This window comes from Myxocyprinus asiaticus, chromosome 20 (assembly GCF_019703515.2).
Source record: "Myxocyprinus asiaticus isolate MX2 ecotype Aquarium Trade chromosome 20, UBuf_Myxa_2, whole genome shotgun sequence".
In the NCBI taxonomy this organism is placed as follows: Eukaryota; Metazoa; Chordata; class Actinopteri; order Cypriniformes; family Catostomidae; genus Myxocyprinus; species Myxocyprinus asiaticus.
In genome coordinates this window covers 41413583-41426989 of record NC_059363.1, presented here as the reverse complement: position 1 = coordinate 41426989, position 13407 = coordinate 41413583, and the positions used below count along the sequence as shown (strand labels likewise).

The 13407-nt window shown below is 38.9% G+C and overlaps 1 protein-coding gene across 6 annotated transcripts in view; it reads right to left on the bottom strand.

The window, feature by feature from the left end:
• Positions 1-13407, bottom strand: part of kiz (kizuna centrosomal protein) — a 134866-nt gene that overhangs the window by 34127 nt on the left and 87332 nt on the right. For all 6 annotated transcript variants that reach the window (XR_007892188.1, XR_007892186.1, XR_007892187.1 and 3 more), the window contains one exon: positions 10439-10589. Coding sequence is in view for 2 of the 6 variants with exons in the window: in XM_051646224.1 (XP_051502184.1) it covers positions 10439-10589 (151 nt within the window). In the remaining 4 variants the exon portion in view is untranslated. The remainder of the gene's footprint in view (positions 1-10438; positions 10590-13407) is intronic.

Below are 13407 nucleotides of genomic sequence, written 5' to 3'. Positions count from 1 at the left end.
AGGATCTCTAAGCAGCTCTTTGTCTGCTTTGGTGCACAATGGAAAGGAAGCGCTGTCTCCAAGCAGAGGATCACCCACTGGCTCATTGATGCCATAGCTATGGCATATCATGCCCAGGACATGCCACCCCCGGTAGGGCGGTGCCCATTCTACCAGGGGTGTAGCGGCCTCCTGGGCCCTGGCCAGGGATGCCTCTCTAACAGACATTTGCAAAGCAGCAGGCTGGGCAACACCCAACACCTTTGCAAGGTTCTACAACCTCTGGGTGGAACCGGTTTCGTCCCAGGTAGTGGCACACAATACAAGCGGATAAGCCCGGGATAGCCGGCCGGGTGTATTGCTTGCACATAGCGCCTTCCACCTCTTCTGAGCTGAAGATGTGCACCATTAATTCCCAGTAGTGTTCACAAACTATGTTCCCTGGTTGTCTTCCTCCGAGCCCTGTGGCAGTCAAGTTTTTGTAGAGACTGAGCTGCCAGCCCAGTACACGTGCTAACTAAGAGCCCTGTTCTGGGGTAGGTGCTCCGCATGTGGCGGTAACCTCATGCGATATATATCTTCTGCTAATTTGTTTCCCTGTTGGCAAACTGCGTCTTCCTTGGGCAGAGCCCCTCTGCCCCAGTCTCCATGTTTGTAGTAACTCCTCCCCTGTTGGGTAGGATCTACCTTGAGACTCTCCACATGGTCAGCAAGACCATGTGACATATTTTTTCCACTTAAATATCCCCCCCTCTCTTTGGGCGAGGTGTGGTCTCCGCGGTGTCCTCCCTTTGGGAGGGACACCCCCCGACTAGACCTGGCGGCCCAGTCGGACAATCCCTTTCTTTTGTAGGGAGTGGAAAAAAGAAGGGGAAAAGAGGCCACGACTGGGTTTGCCTGTCTCTATCTTTTGGGTAGTCGACTTGTCCCCAAAGGGCCGTTCGACACTCATAACTATGTTAGGGGAGGTTACGTGTCGGCCTGGTGCGCTGGCTACGAGGCACACAGTGGTCTGCCATCACACACCGCCAGTTCACGTAACACAGTTCAGCCAGTTGTGGCGTTTCGTATAGGGACCCCTAGTGTCACTACATCGACACAATATCGAGTGAGTGACAGATAGGGAACGTCCTGGTTACTTGCGTAACCTCCGTTCCCTGATGGAGGGAACGAGACGTTGTGTCCCTCCTGCCACAATGCTGAACTACCCGCTGAAATGGCCGGACCTTGTCTCGGCTCCTCAGCATAAAACCTGAATGAGTGGTTGCATACCAGCTCCTTTTATACCTGTATGTCCGGGGGAGTGGCATGCAAATACCACTCGCCAATTTTCATTGGCCTTTTATCAAAGACCAGAGGTGTCTTGGGCTCCCAAGAGTGACCCCTAGTGTCACTACATTGACACAACATCTTGTTCCCTCCATCAGGGAACGGAGGTTACGCAAGTAACCAGGACGTTATCTATAGGTCGTGAATTACCATGGGGGAAAACAAATCCTGGTTGCTGTCTTTACTTATTCATAATCATGTGAAATATCAAATATCAAATAGATTTGGCTATTTTTAAAGAAAGTTTGTGTGGGTGTGGGGTTTTTTTCCACTTCAAATAAAAAAAATTCTACAACTGAAATTTGGTCCCGAGCTATTTCAATAAAGGCTAAAAGAAGACTGCTTTGAAAAATACAAGCTATTCAGTGACAAGATATGAGAAGCATGTGGAACCTCACCTCTAAATATGCACATCTGTAGCAAAAATAAATTTAGTGTGATGGGATTGTTTCCCCCACATCATTATAAGACGTGACTGCAATTATCAGACCGATTTCAAGAATAGTATGTTATTGTTAAAGGTGCACTCAGTAATTCTAATCCAATACACTTTTTGTCAAATTCTGCAAATATCTCCTCACAGTCTGCTAGCTGTCCGTTCTGTGGGTGGGCTGAAAAACAAAATCTAGTATTTGTACACAGCCCTGGCTCTGTAAATGGGACAAAAACAAAGTGGATCAGACCGATCCACACAACACTACTCCAGCCAATCAGCAACAGGGAGTGGTTCTTGCGTGTGCACAGGATGGGGGGTGGGGGCATAGCAAGAGAGAAATTAATGAGAAGAGTGATGGTAAATCTGGCTGATGCGAACTTTCTAAACTCCAAGGAGGACAAATGGCTGTGAAATAGACCAAGAGAAAAAGGTCAGATGAATATAAACTAAAAAAGAAGGATTATGATAAGTCGAGGGCTAGGAGCCGCGTCAACATCGGCGAGGCTTTTCAGCAGTGGAGAGACCTCCAAGAGGTAAAAGGCTTGAAGACAGTTGCAGAAGTTGCTCTTTTTCTTTTCGATAGGTGGGTAACATAAATTTTGCTATGTTTCACAGAACCCATATATGCTGTTGTTGTGATGTTAGATTTAGTAGCAGGAGAGTTGTGAGTGTCTGGAGCTGGTGTGCGTAAAATTTGGGGGGCGGAGCTTCCAAAGGAGCACTGACGGGAGGAGGTGTGTTTGTTTTGGCAGTTGAGTTCGAATATCAACAGTGTTTCTCAGGAATCGCTGAGTGCACCTTTAATATGTTGAGTGATTTCAGCTGTTCTGACATCTAAATTATGTAAGGGATAAATGTATATACCCAGGCTGGGGCACACAGTCAGCAAAGCCTTAGAACATGTAACACTGCTTATCAAACTGGGTTTCTGCAAGTTTAAAACAATTAAGTCACGTTTTCCACTTAATGAGTTCATGGAAGAACAATATTCATGTTTATCATATTAAAATAGGTAAAAACCAATATATCAATACATAGCCGATGAATAAACAACAATATTTACCTACAAATTAAACTAAATTATTTATTTATTTTTAAGAGATTTCATAAGCAAACTGTAATAATATATTGCTGTAATGTAATATAAAATGCTAATTATTGAATATGTTCATTTTATTGTAGTACAACAGTAATATTTCTGTTGTAATTTCATTACATTCACAAAGCATTTGTCCTATTAAACCCTCAAACCTTTTTTAATGGTAAACTGAAGACATTTGTATTTCTTGCGTAGTTATTTTTAAACATGCTCCTCATTTACAATGTGGTGAAATGCCACATCCTCCTCTTCTGTGCACCAGTGTCACATTATTACAAGAATGTTTTGAATTACATGAAAATAAAGTGATTTCGTAGCACTTTGCGTTCTCAATGCACTTTATAAGAAAAACACACTGCGCACTGATAGCAAACCAAACTCAAACCAAACTCAAGAGTCAGAACACTCCCGAGATGGATGGAGTTAGTGTCGGCCTTTCGTTGTTTGTGAGCTGCTGAGACAGTTGAAAACAGTGGCTGGTCTTGGACCATGTTAATTCAGACTTTAAGTACATTTATTTAAAACAGTCTTTTGGGGGGTTGCAGAGTATTTCATGGTTTATATATATATATATATATATATATATATATATATATATTACAAAACAGTTGTGCTCAAAAGTTTGCATACCTGGCAGAAATTGTGACATTTTGGCATTGATTTTGAAAATATGACTGATCATGCATTAATTTAAGGATAGTGATCATATGAAGCCATTTATTATCACATATTTGTTTGGCTCCTTTTTAAATCATAATGATAACAGAAATCACCCAAATGGCCCTGATCAAAAGTTTACATATCCTTGAATGTTTGGCCTTGTTACAGACACACAAGGTGACACACACAGGTTTAAATGGCAATTAAAGGTTAATATCCCACACTTGTGGCTTTTTAAATTGCAATTAGTGTCTGTGTATAAATAGTCAATGAGTTTGTTAGCTCTCACGTGGATGCACTGAGCAGGCTAGATACTGAGCCATGGGGAGCAGAAAAGAACTGTCAAAAGACCTGCATAACAAGGTAATGGAACTTTATAAAGATGGAAAAGGATATAAAAAAATATCCAAAGCCTTGAAAATGCCAGTCAGTTCTGTTTAACCACTTATTAAGAAGTGGACAATTCGGGGATCTCTTGATACCAAGCCACAGTCAGGTAGACCAAGAAAGATTTCAGCCACAACTGCCAGAAGAATTGCTCGGGATACAAAGAAAAACCCACAGGTAACCTCAGGAGAAATACAGGCTGCTCTGTAAAAAGATGGTGTGGTTGTTTCAAGGAGCACAATACGACGATACTTGAACAAAAATGAGCTGCATGGTCGAGTTGCCAGAAAGAAGCCTTTACTGCACCAATGACACAAAAAAGCCCGACAACACTGTAGGGCTTTACTGGTTGTTTAGATCAGTGTTACTATCAGAAATAATTAATAATTATAATAAATAATTAGTTATTAATTAATATTTAAATTAATTAATTGAATCTAACTCATTAAAACCTCATATGGGGCTCCAGTAAATGTAGGATGTATGTTTAGGAGCGGGTTTGGTTATTAGCAATAATTAATAATTATCAAAGACAAATATTAATTATTAAAATCAATAGAACATTGATGAGAATCAATGTTAGCTTTTTCTAATCCTTTAAGTCAACAATTATCAAACATAATCGTTAATAGTTAACATCGATGAAACATTAATTAAAGTTAACACTAGCTTATTGATCATTCAAATTCAACAATCATCAAAGATAATTATCAATTATCAAAAATCAATAGAATATTAATAAGGATTAACATTGACGGGGCACCACCCTGGAATCAGGGACTAACAACCAGATAGTAAAACAGTCTCAATATTAGATTTTTTTTCCTAGGAAAATCAACATCCGAAGAATACCGATTTTCGAAAAAAAAAAACAATGAATGAAGGCTTGAATCCGAGCACTGACATCCCATCAGCATGACACAGGTGTATGCAAAACAAACCAAAACACTTCTCTTTGTAATATAACAAAGTTTATTTATGCAGTAATATCAATTAATAATGAATACAATGCAGTCAATAAACTTCCGACTTACAACTACAAACTAAACAGTGATATGATTAGATACAGAAAATAAAATAATCCTATAACACATCAGGTGTGTGTGTGAGAGTGTGTGTGTGTGTGTATGTGGTTAGTACGAGAGAGAGAGAAAATAAAGTGACGGCCCTAAAGCCGATTTCGCGATCGTGGGAGAGAAAGCAGCTGTTAGTTTATAGCTCAGAGACGCGGTGGACGGCTCGTAAACAGTCCCGCGTTCTTTGACTCTTTAATGGATAAACTCAGTTTGCCGGTCTCACCCGCGATGGCAAAAATGCACAACAGTCCAATTTGGTTGGACCACAATACAGCAAAACAAATTCGTGATAATTAATACCCTGAGTATTATTAATGAGCAGACATGGCGGTCCGTAAACTGTACAAGCAAAAACCTTGAAACATAAGAATAACACACTATAATATTCTATCTCTGCCCAGACGTAAACCTCTTACTTGAATCGCAGGATGCAGAATGTGTGTTCATCCGTCCTTCAACTCCAACCCGGTTCCTTGAGGCTCGGGTGATGACGGGAGGCCATTTCCTCGCTCTGTCTGCGGGTGGTACGGCTGCTGATTCTCGGCGGGCTGGCGGAGAAATCAGAAATGTCGACTTGATTGAAGATGGAAGAGAAATCTTTAATCTCTTCACTTCTGCAGGCAAACGGATGAAGATACGGATTGCTCGGCGGTCTCCTTCGGATCCGTTAGAGTGTTCGGTTGAACACAGAGTAATCTCAACTCATCCAGCGAGATGGAGATTGTATGGCCACAGTTTCAAGTCGGACGTTACTTCCTTGTGCCACGAGGTTGCACCTGAGAGCAGCGATGAGCTGCGTCTATACACTGCGAACAAAGTTGCTGGAAGCAAATCCTGGAAGCATTTCAGAGGTATTTCTACTCCTGATGATGTCATGGTTGAGGGACGTTCTGTTGTGTGCCTCATCCAATAAGAGTTGAGAGTTCGATCCTTTAGTGAGCAAGACTTCATGGGATCTGTAGTCTGTTTTGGACTCCCTTTGTTTGATTTTGGCGCGATTTTTATCAGTATAATTTATGACCTGGTATGTGGGGGCCTGAGTTAGGTTTTACAACTGTGTAAGGCCTGCCTTTGTCTTCTGTCTGAATACATGAGGCCCAAGAACACCTTGACACGCCTCACAGCTTCTGGCACACTGTAATTTGTAATATGGTCACAACCATAAGCGCTATGTTTGGAGAGGGGTCAACAAGGCCTATAGCGAAAAGAATACCATCCCCACTGTGAAGCATGGTGGTTGCTCACTAATGTTTTGGGGGTGTGTGAGCTCTAAAGGCATGGGGAATCTTGTGAAAATTGATAGCAAGATGAATGCAGCATGCTATCAGAAAATTCTGGCAGACAATTTGCATTCTTCTGCACGAAAGCTGCGCATGGGACGCTCTTGGACTTTCCAGCATGACAACGACCCTAAGCACAAGGCCAAGTTGACCCTCCAGTGGTTACAGCAGAAACGAGACACCACAAACATAACAACTGTATAATGTCTATTTCAAATTCGAAATAATTTTAGATCTTTTATAATTGTCAACAACTTCAGGAAAATCAAGCATTTTCAAGAAATATTCAAAATTCAAGCATATTTCAAACCTTGAAAACCTAATTGGGAAAATAATGCATTTTCACAACTTTCAAGACTCTGTACGAACCCTGTGCATAGATAGCTTTGGTAGGCAATTTGGTCCTTTTCATTATTTGGCCTAGTGGTAGCATATACAGGTTGATCAGGAGCGGTGCAAGAATATGGACCTTGTGAGGACTCCACGAGTCATGGATTTTCACACACAATCACAGTTGCCCATGTTCACATAGTAACCTTCCCTTCTAGATATAAACTGAACCATCCGAGGACCATCCCAGAGAGCCCTACTCAGTTTTCCAGTCTGTCTAGAATTATGTTGTGGTCGAAAGTGTCAAAAGCAGCACTGAGATCTAGTAATACCAGCATTGATATTTACAGCCTGATTTCATGAAAATTACATGGCCAAGGCAAAATTTTTGCAAAATGAAATTGCGTGCTTCATAACACGTTTCCCTGCAGTTTTCCAGTGAAATGTCCAGCAAGGGGCGTAGAAAGTGAGTGAAATTGTGTCGGAATCAGACAAGTTTTTTTAAAGAGAATGTTAGATTGAGCTTTTAATGAGTAAAACACACCTCCCTAACCTAAAACTTTAACCTAAACCTAACCAGTGTTGGGAGGGTTACTTTTGAAATGTATTCCACTACAGTTTACAGAATACATGCTGTAAAATGTAATTTGTAACATATTCTGTTAAATTACTCAAGGTCAGTAATGTATTCTAAATACTTTGGATTACTTTTTCAGCACTGGTAGATTTTTTCACTTGTTTTGACTATAAAAAATCTGCCAGTACAGTAAGACAAAATACACATGTTAAAAATACATTCTCTGGAAAACCTAAATATCTTATGCATTGTTGTTTCTAAAACAAGATAAATCAAATTGATCTTGTTTTAAGGATTTTTAGATATTTTTACAGGAAAACAATAAAAAAAATATTATCAAGAATATGATTGTTGCCCTAATATCAAAGGTCTTACTAGAAAAAAGAAATTATGATCTAACGTGAATTTTCTTGATAAATAAATATGATCGTGCCTGGTAACGTGCATGTAAAATGGCTAGAAATAGCATTTTAACTTAGCGTAAAGCTGACAATTTACACAAGGTTTATTTCTATTTCTTCTGCTCCAAACTTACTTCAAATTTCTTCTCTGTCTGCTCGTATGAATGTAACACATCATAAGAAAGTGTTTCACTGCTGTTCAAATGCACTTTGGATCACATCGTTTATATGTATAAATGTTTTCCATCTGAAAGGACTAAATATTAAATGAAAAAATATGACAATAAAATGCAAAGTAATCTCTTCAGTAATCAAAATACTTTTTGAATGTAACTGTATTCTAATTACCATTTATTTAAATTGTAACTGTAGTGGAATACAGTTACTTATATTTTGTATTTTAAATACGTAATCCCGTTACATGTATTCCGTTACTCCCCAAACCTGAACCTAACCAACAGTGTCCTAAAAGCAGACGAGAGGTGAACAAAACAGACATTATCGCCCTAAACCAACACCTTAACCTAACTGATAGCGTCCTAAAAGTAAATGCGACATGAACAGCACTTTTCTGAAGCAACCACATCATTTTGTGCCGCTTCTATGACACTTTTGTGTCAGATGTTAGCTTGCATGATTGGCTGGGCTCGAGCCTCAGTCTTCCGCATCCAAAGTTCAACACTCTATGACAGGGAAGGGCAACTGGCGGTCCGCGGGCTGTATACGACCCTCTGTATCGTTGAATACGGCCCATCGGAAAAGACTGATTTTATTTCTATGAAAAATGGATTGTGTAAAGATTGCATTCAGTTTATGATGTTATTACAACTACGTTATTGCTATCACTCTAGGATTCTAGCATGCAACATCTTACACTTGCTCATCATTTATAAGGTAAATTGAGCTAAATTTTACCTCAGCTTGTCAGCGACATAGTGCACGCTATTGTTAATGTACGCAGGTGGAACCCATGTCTTTTCTTTGCCTGGATACGAAATCTGTCATTAAAGATTTCAATTTGTTTCACAAATACACCACTGATCAAGTGATCAAAGAGGCGTACAGTATGAGAGATACATACACCAGAGCTGCTCTCCTCACAGATGTAAAGGGTAAATAAAATACAAGGGTAAAAGGCATCAAAAGTTTTTACGAAATCTGTGACAGTGCGGGAATCACCAAAGACACCTAATGCTGTTTCGCTCGTGCTTGTGAAAAATGAAAAAGTTGTTATAAGAGGGAGAAACTATGAAGAAATGCACGATTGAGATGCCTGACTGATTGTTGAAAAGTCTTGCGAATAGAGAGAATGTTCTCTGATGTACGGGAATGTTCGGTCCGTGCGTGTATGTTGTGGTGCTGAAATGTTTTGTATTAATGCACTGAAATGTTGTTCTTGTATCCAGTATTGTTATTGATGATAATATTTAAATTTTAACTAATACCTATAAGCTGTTTTAAGAGGTGGGGTTGAAAATGTTGTCTGTTCATTTGTGTGTTTGTCTGTTGCAAATGTAGACAATGCAAATGAGATACATTTTCTTGAAAATGTAAGTCTGAAGTATATTGCTTGTCAACTGAACATGAATTTGTATGTGCGAATGGCATGTTTTAGTAAAAATGCAAGTTACAAAATAATTATATTAGTTTGTATAAATATTGTTAAATAAAAATGTTAATATAGGTGACAAAATCTTAGTTATAATAATGAGGAAATTGAGTAAAGGGGTGAACATTGTTATAGTGTGGATTTGTAATCCGGCCCCTTGGTAGAAAGGAGAAAAAATGTTGTCCCTCGCCCCCTTCAAAGTTGCCCATCCTTGCTCTATGAGGTGAGCTACAGCACAAGCTAATCACAAGCATTAAAATGTATCGTTTCTCAAATTATGTGTTGGAGAGTAAGTGTTTTGATATTAGAACAAAGCAATGTGTAAGTAATAGAGTTTATAAAGTAATAATCAGCCATTGTACTTGTGATTTGTGTGAAAGTGAATAAAACACACAATTGTTGTAGTGCCTTTAGTGTTAATTTCACCAGGAAACTGTGACAAAATGTAGAACGCAGCACATAATACTCAGTTTGCAAAACTTTAGTTAGAGTAACATTCATTCTATGAGACTAGGTTGAATATTTAGCCTGAATCAGTATTTAGGTGAATATCATAAAGTGAGAAACCCACAGAAGTCCACAATGCTAAAAACACCCAGATGTAGATGAACACTTCACAGGCTAAATGCCATAAAATACAACTTTAACAATAACAGGCCAGTATCAGCACCTCTATGACCTAATTTCAACAGAAAGTAGTGAGCTTTATAAAGCTGGAATTTATGGTAAAGTGGGGTACCACTAGGAAAGAGCGTGTTCTCAAGATCCATGCACATTTACAGGATGAGGTCATTTTACTGGACCAGGTGCATCATATTGTGCAAGCATTCTTTCCTCATAATTATTTCATACTGCAGAACAATAATGCCCCCATATACACTGCTACACACAGCAAATAAGTGGTTTCATAAACACTAGCATGAATCATTGAATCTTTATGGGCAATTTCAGTAGAGCTTAAGTAGATTACCAGGTTCAACCCGTAAAGAACTGGAGAGCAGAATTGACTACAATATCCCACTTAAATACGAGTTTAAAACTCAAGAAGAATTTAAACTGTTCTAAAAACAGAAAATAAGACATTTCTGAAACAAGGGTTACTGTAGTGTATGTAAACATGAATGCCGAAAACAGCTTGCAGTGGAAGGGGCTGGGCATCATTGTTGCACCACTGCAGTCAATATTACTATGTCCCTTCATCATGGCCGTTTCATATTATATGCACAAGAAGACAAATTTTAAAGTTTTAAAGCAGAAGGCAGGTGAGAGTGATACCTTGTCGTTGTAGGTGGCACTGTTGAGCACCAGGAGTGGAGCAAAGAGCTGAACGATGAGGTCTATGCTGAGGATTTCCTGTCGCTGCAGCTGAAGGATGTGTCTGAAACAGCGGTCCCACAGCAGAGCACTGTAAGCTGACAGACACGACCTACACGCCCCCAACAGGACACAATAATATAGCAAACATTTAAACATCATAACCTACCTACTGTCAAACAAAACACACACACACACACACACACACATATATATACAGTATATATACAGTATATATACAGTATATATATATATATATATATATATATATATATATATATATATATATATATATATATATATATACACATAAAGTTAAAGTCAGAAGTTTACATACACTTAGGTTGAAGACAAAAAATAAATTTAACCACTCCACAGATTTAATATTAGTAAACTATAGTTTTGGCAAGTCGTTTAGGACATTTTATTTTAACAATTGTTTACAGACAGATTGTTTCACTTTTAATTGACTATATCACAATTCCAGTGGGTCAGAAGTTTACATAAGTTAACTGTGCCTTTAAGCAGCTTGGAAAATTACAGAAAATGATGTCAAGCCATTAGAAAATCAGCCAATTAGCTTCTGATAGGAGGTGTACTGAATAGGAGGTGTACCTGTGAATGTATTTTAAGGCCTATCTTCAAACTCAGTGCCTCTTTGCTTGACATCATGGGAAATCAAAAGAAATCAACCAAGACCTCAGAAAATAAATTGTGGACCACCACAAGTGTGGTTCATAATTGGGAGCAATTTCCAAATGCCTGAAGGTACCACATTCATCTGTACAAACAATAGTATGCAAATATAAACACCATGGGACCACGTAGCCATCATACCGCTCAGGAAGGAGACGCATTCTGTCTCCTAGAGATGAATTAATTTGGTCGAAAAGTGCAAATCAATCCCAGAATAACAGAAAAGGACCTTGTGACGATGCTGGAGGAAACCGGTAGACAAGTATCTATATCCACAGTAAAACGAGTCCTATATCGACATAACCTGAAAGGAAGAAGCCACTGCTCTAAAACCACCATAAAAAAAGCCAGACTACAGTTTGCAAGTGCACTTTTGGAGAAATGTCCTATGGTCTAATGAAACAAAAATGTAATTGTTTGGCCATAATGACCATCGTTATGTTTGGAGGGAAAAGAGTGAGGCTTGCAAGCCGAAGAACACCATCCCAACCATGAAGCATGGGGGTGGCAGCATCATGTTGTGGGGGTGCTTTGCTGCAGGAGGTACTGGTGCACTTCACAAAATAGATGGCATCATGAGGAAGGAAAATGATGTGGATATATTGAAGCAAAATCTCAAGACATCAGCCAGGAAGTTAAATCTCAGTCGCAAATGGGTCTTCCAAATGGACAATGACCCCAAGCATACCTCCAAAGTTGTGGCAAAATGGCTTAAGGACAACAAAGTCAAGGTATTGGAGTGGCCATCACAAAGCCCTGACCTCAATCCGGTAGACAATTTGTGGGCAGAACTGAAAAAGCGTGTGCGAGCAAGGAGGCCTACAATCCTGACTCAGTTACAACAGTTCTGTCTGGAGGAATGGGTAAAAAGTCCAGCAGCTTATTGTGAGAAGCTTGTGGAAGGCTCCTCAAAACGTTTGACCCAAGTTAAACAATTTAAAGGCAATGAAATACTAACAAAGTGGATGTAAACTTTTGACCCACTGGGAATGTGATGAAAGAAATAAAAGCTGAAATAAATAATTTTCTCTACTATTATTCTGACATTTCACATTCTTAAAATAAAGTAGTGATCCTAACTGACCCAAGAGAGGGAATGTTTTCTACGATTAAATGTCAGGAATTGTGAAAAACTGAGTTTAAATGTATTTGGCTACGGTGTATGTAAACTTCTGCAAGCAAATTGTTAAATCAAATAACTGTAAGCAATACTGAACATTCTGTTGTTTTCTGGGGTATGTTTGTACTGAAGGATCATTAATACAAATTAATATTGTCAATTATATTTATTCTCATTACTTTCCTCTAAATGACTCATCATGACTTTATCAAATCATTATTTTTTTACAATGTACTGTACATGGGTGTTTTTCAACTTCGGGGCAATTTTATGTTCCAGGGATAGATTTTTAACAGATTTTAACTTAAAAAATTTTTTTTCTTAATAAGGTCACATTAAAAGTGACTTAAGAAACTACTGACCATAGGTACGTGCCAAACCACACAATTCTGTACTATTCTACGTCACTTTGTAGTGTAAGTGGTGTGAGTAGTATATATTGTATTTTGACACTGAAAATATAACAAATAGAAGTGTACAATGAATACCCGTTCCTATGTTGCACTTCTTCAACCATCAAAACAAAGTGTGGAATGTTGGACACTTCATGCACTCAGCGCTTGCCAGCTAACCATACATAGGGGAAGGGGTGGAGTTACCTGGCTGCATTGATAGTCTGACAAAACAAATGTAAAATATAGCTACTAGCAGCGATGACAGGCCCAAGCACCGTGGATCCATTTCCACCCAGTGGCTTTCGGAAAACAATGCAAGGTGGACACATGCATTTCGCATTATTCTAAACTATTCTGAAGCAATTTGGGTAAAAATAAGAGTGTTATTTTAAAGTCTGTTGCTACACTTCATGCTGCCAGGTGGTGGCACTATGACCGTGACCCAAAATAGTCACATCCATGTGATTTGCCCCCAAGACTAAACACACATCAAAATTTTGATCTAAATCATACATTGCACACAGAGGATATGCGGCACTTGGTGTTTCCCATTTTTCACATTTAATTAAATGCCTCGCCATGGCAACACCATTCCATATATAAAAAATAAGTTCTCAATTTAGCATCTTCATCGTCTTGGCATAATGTGGTGACAGTCTCATGAATCCCCTAGGAGGAGTATTTAAAAGTTCAGAGACTGCAATATTCAAAAAATCCAA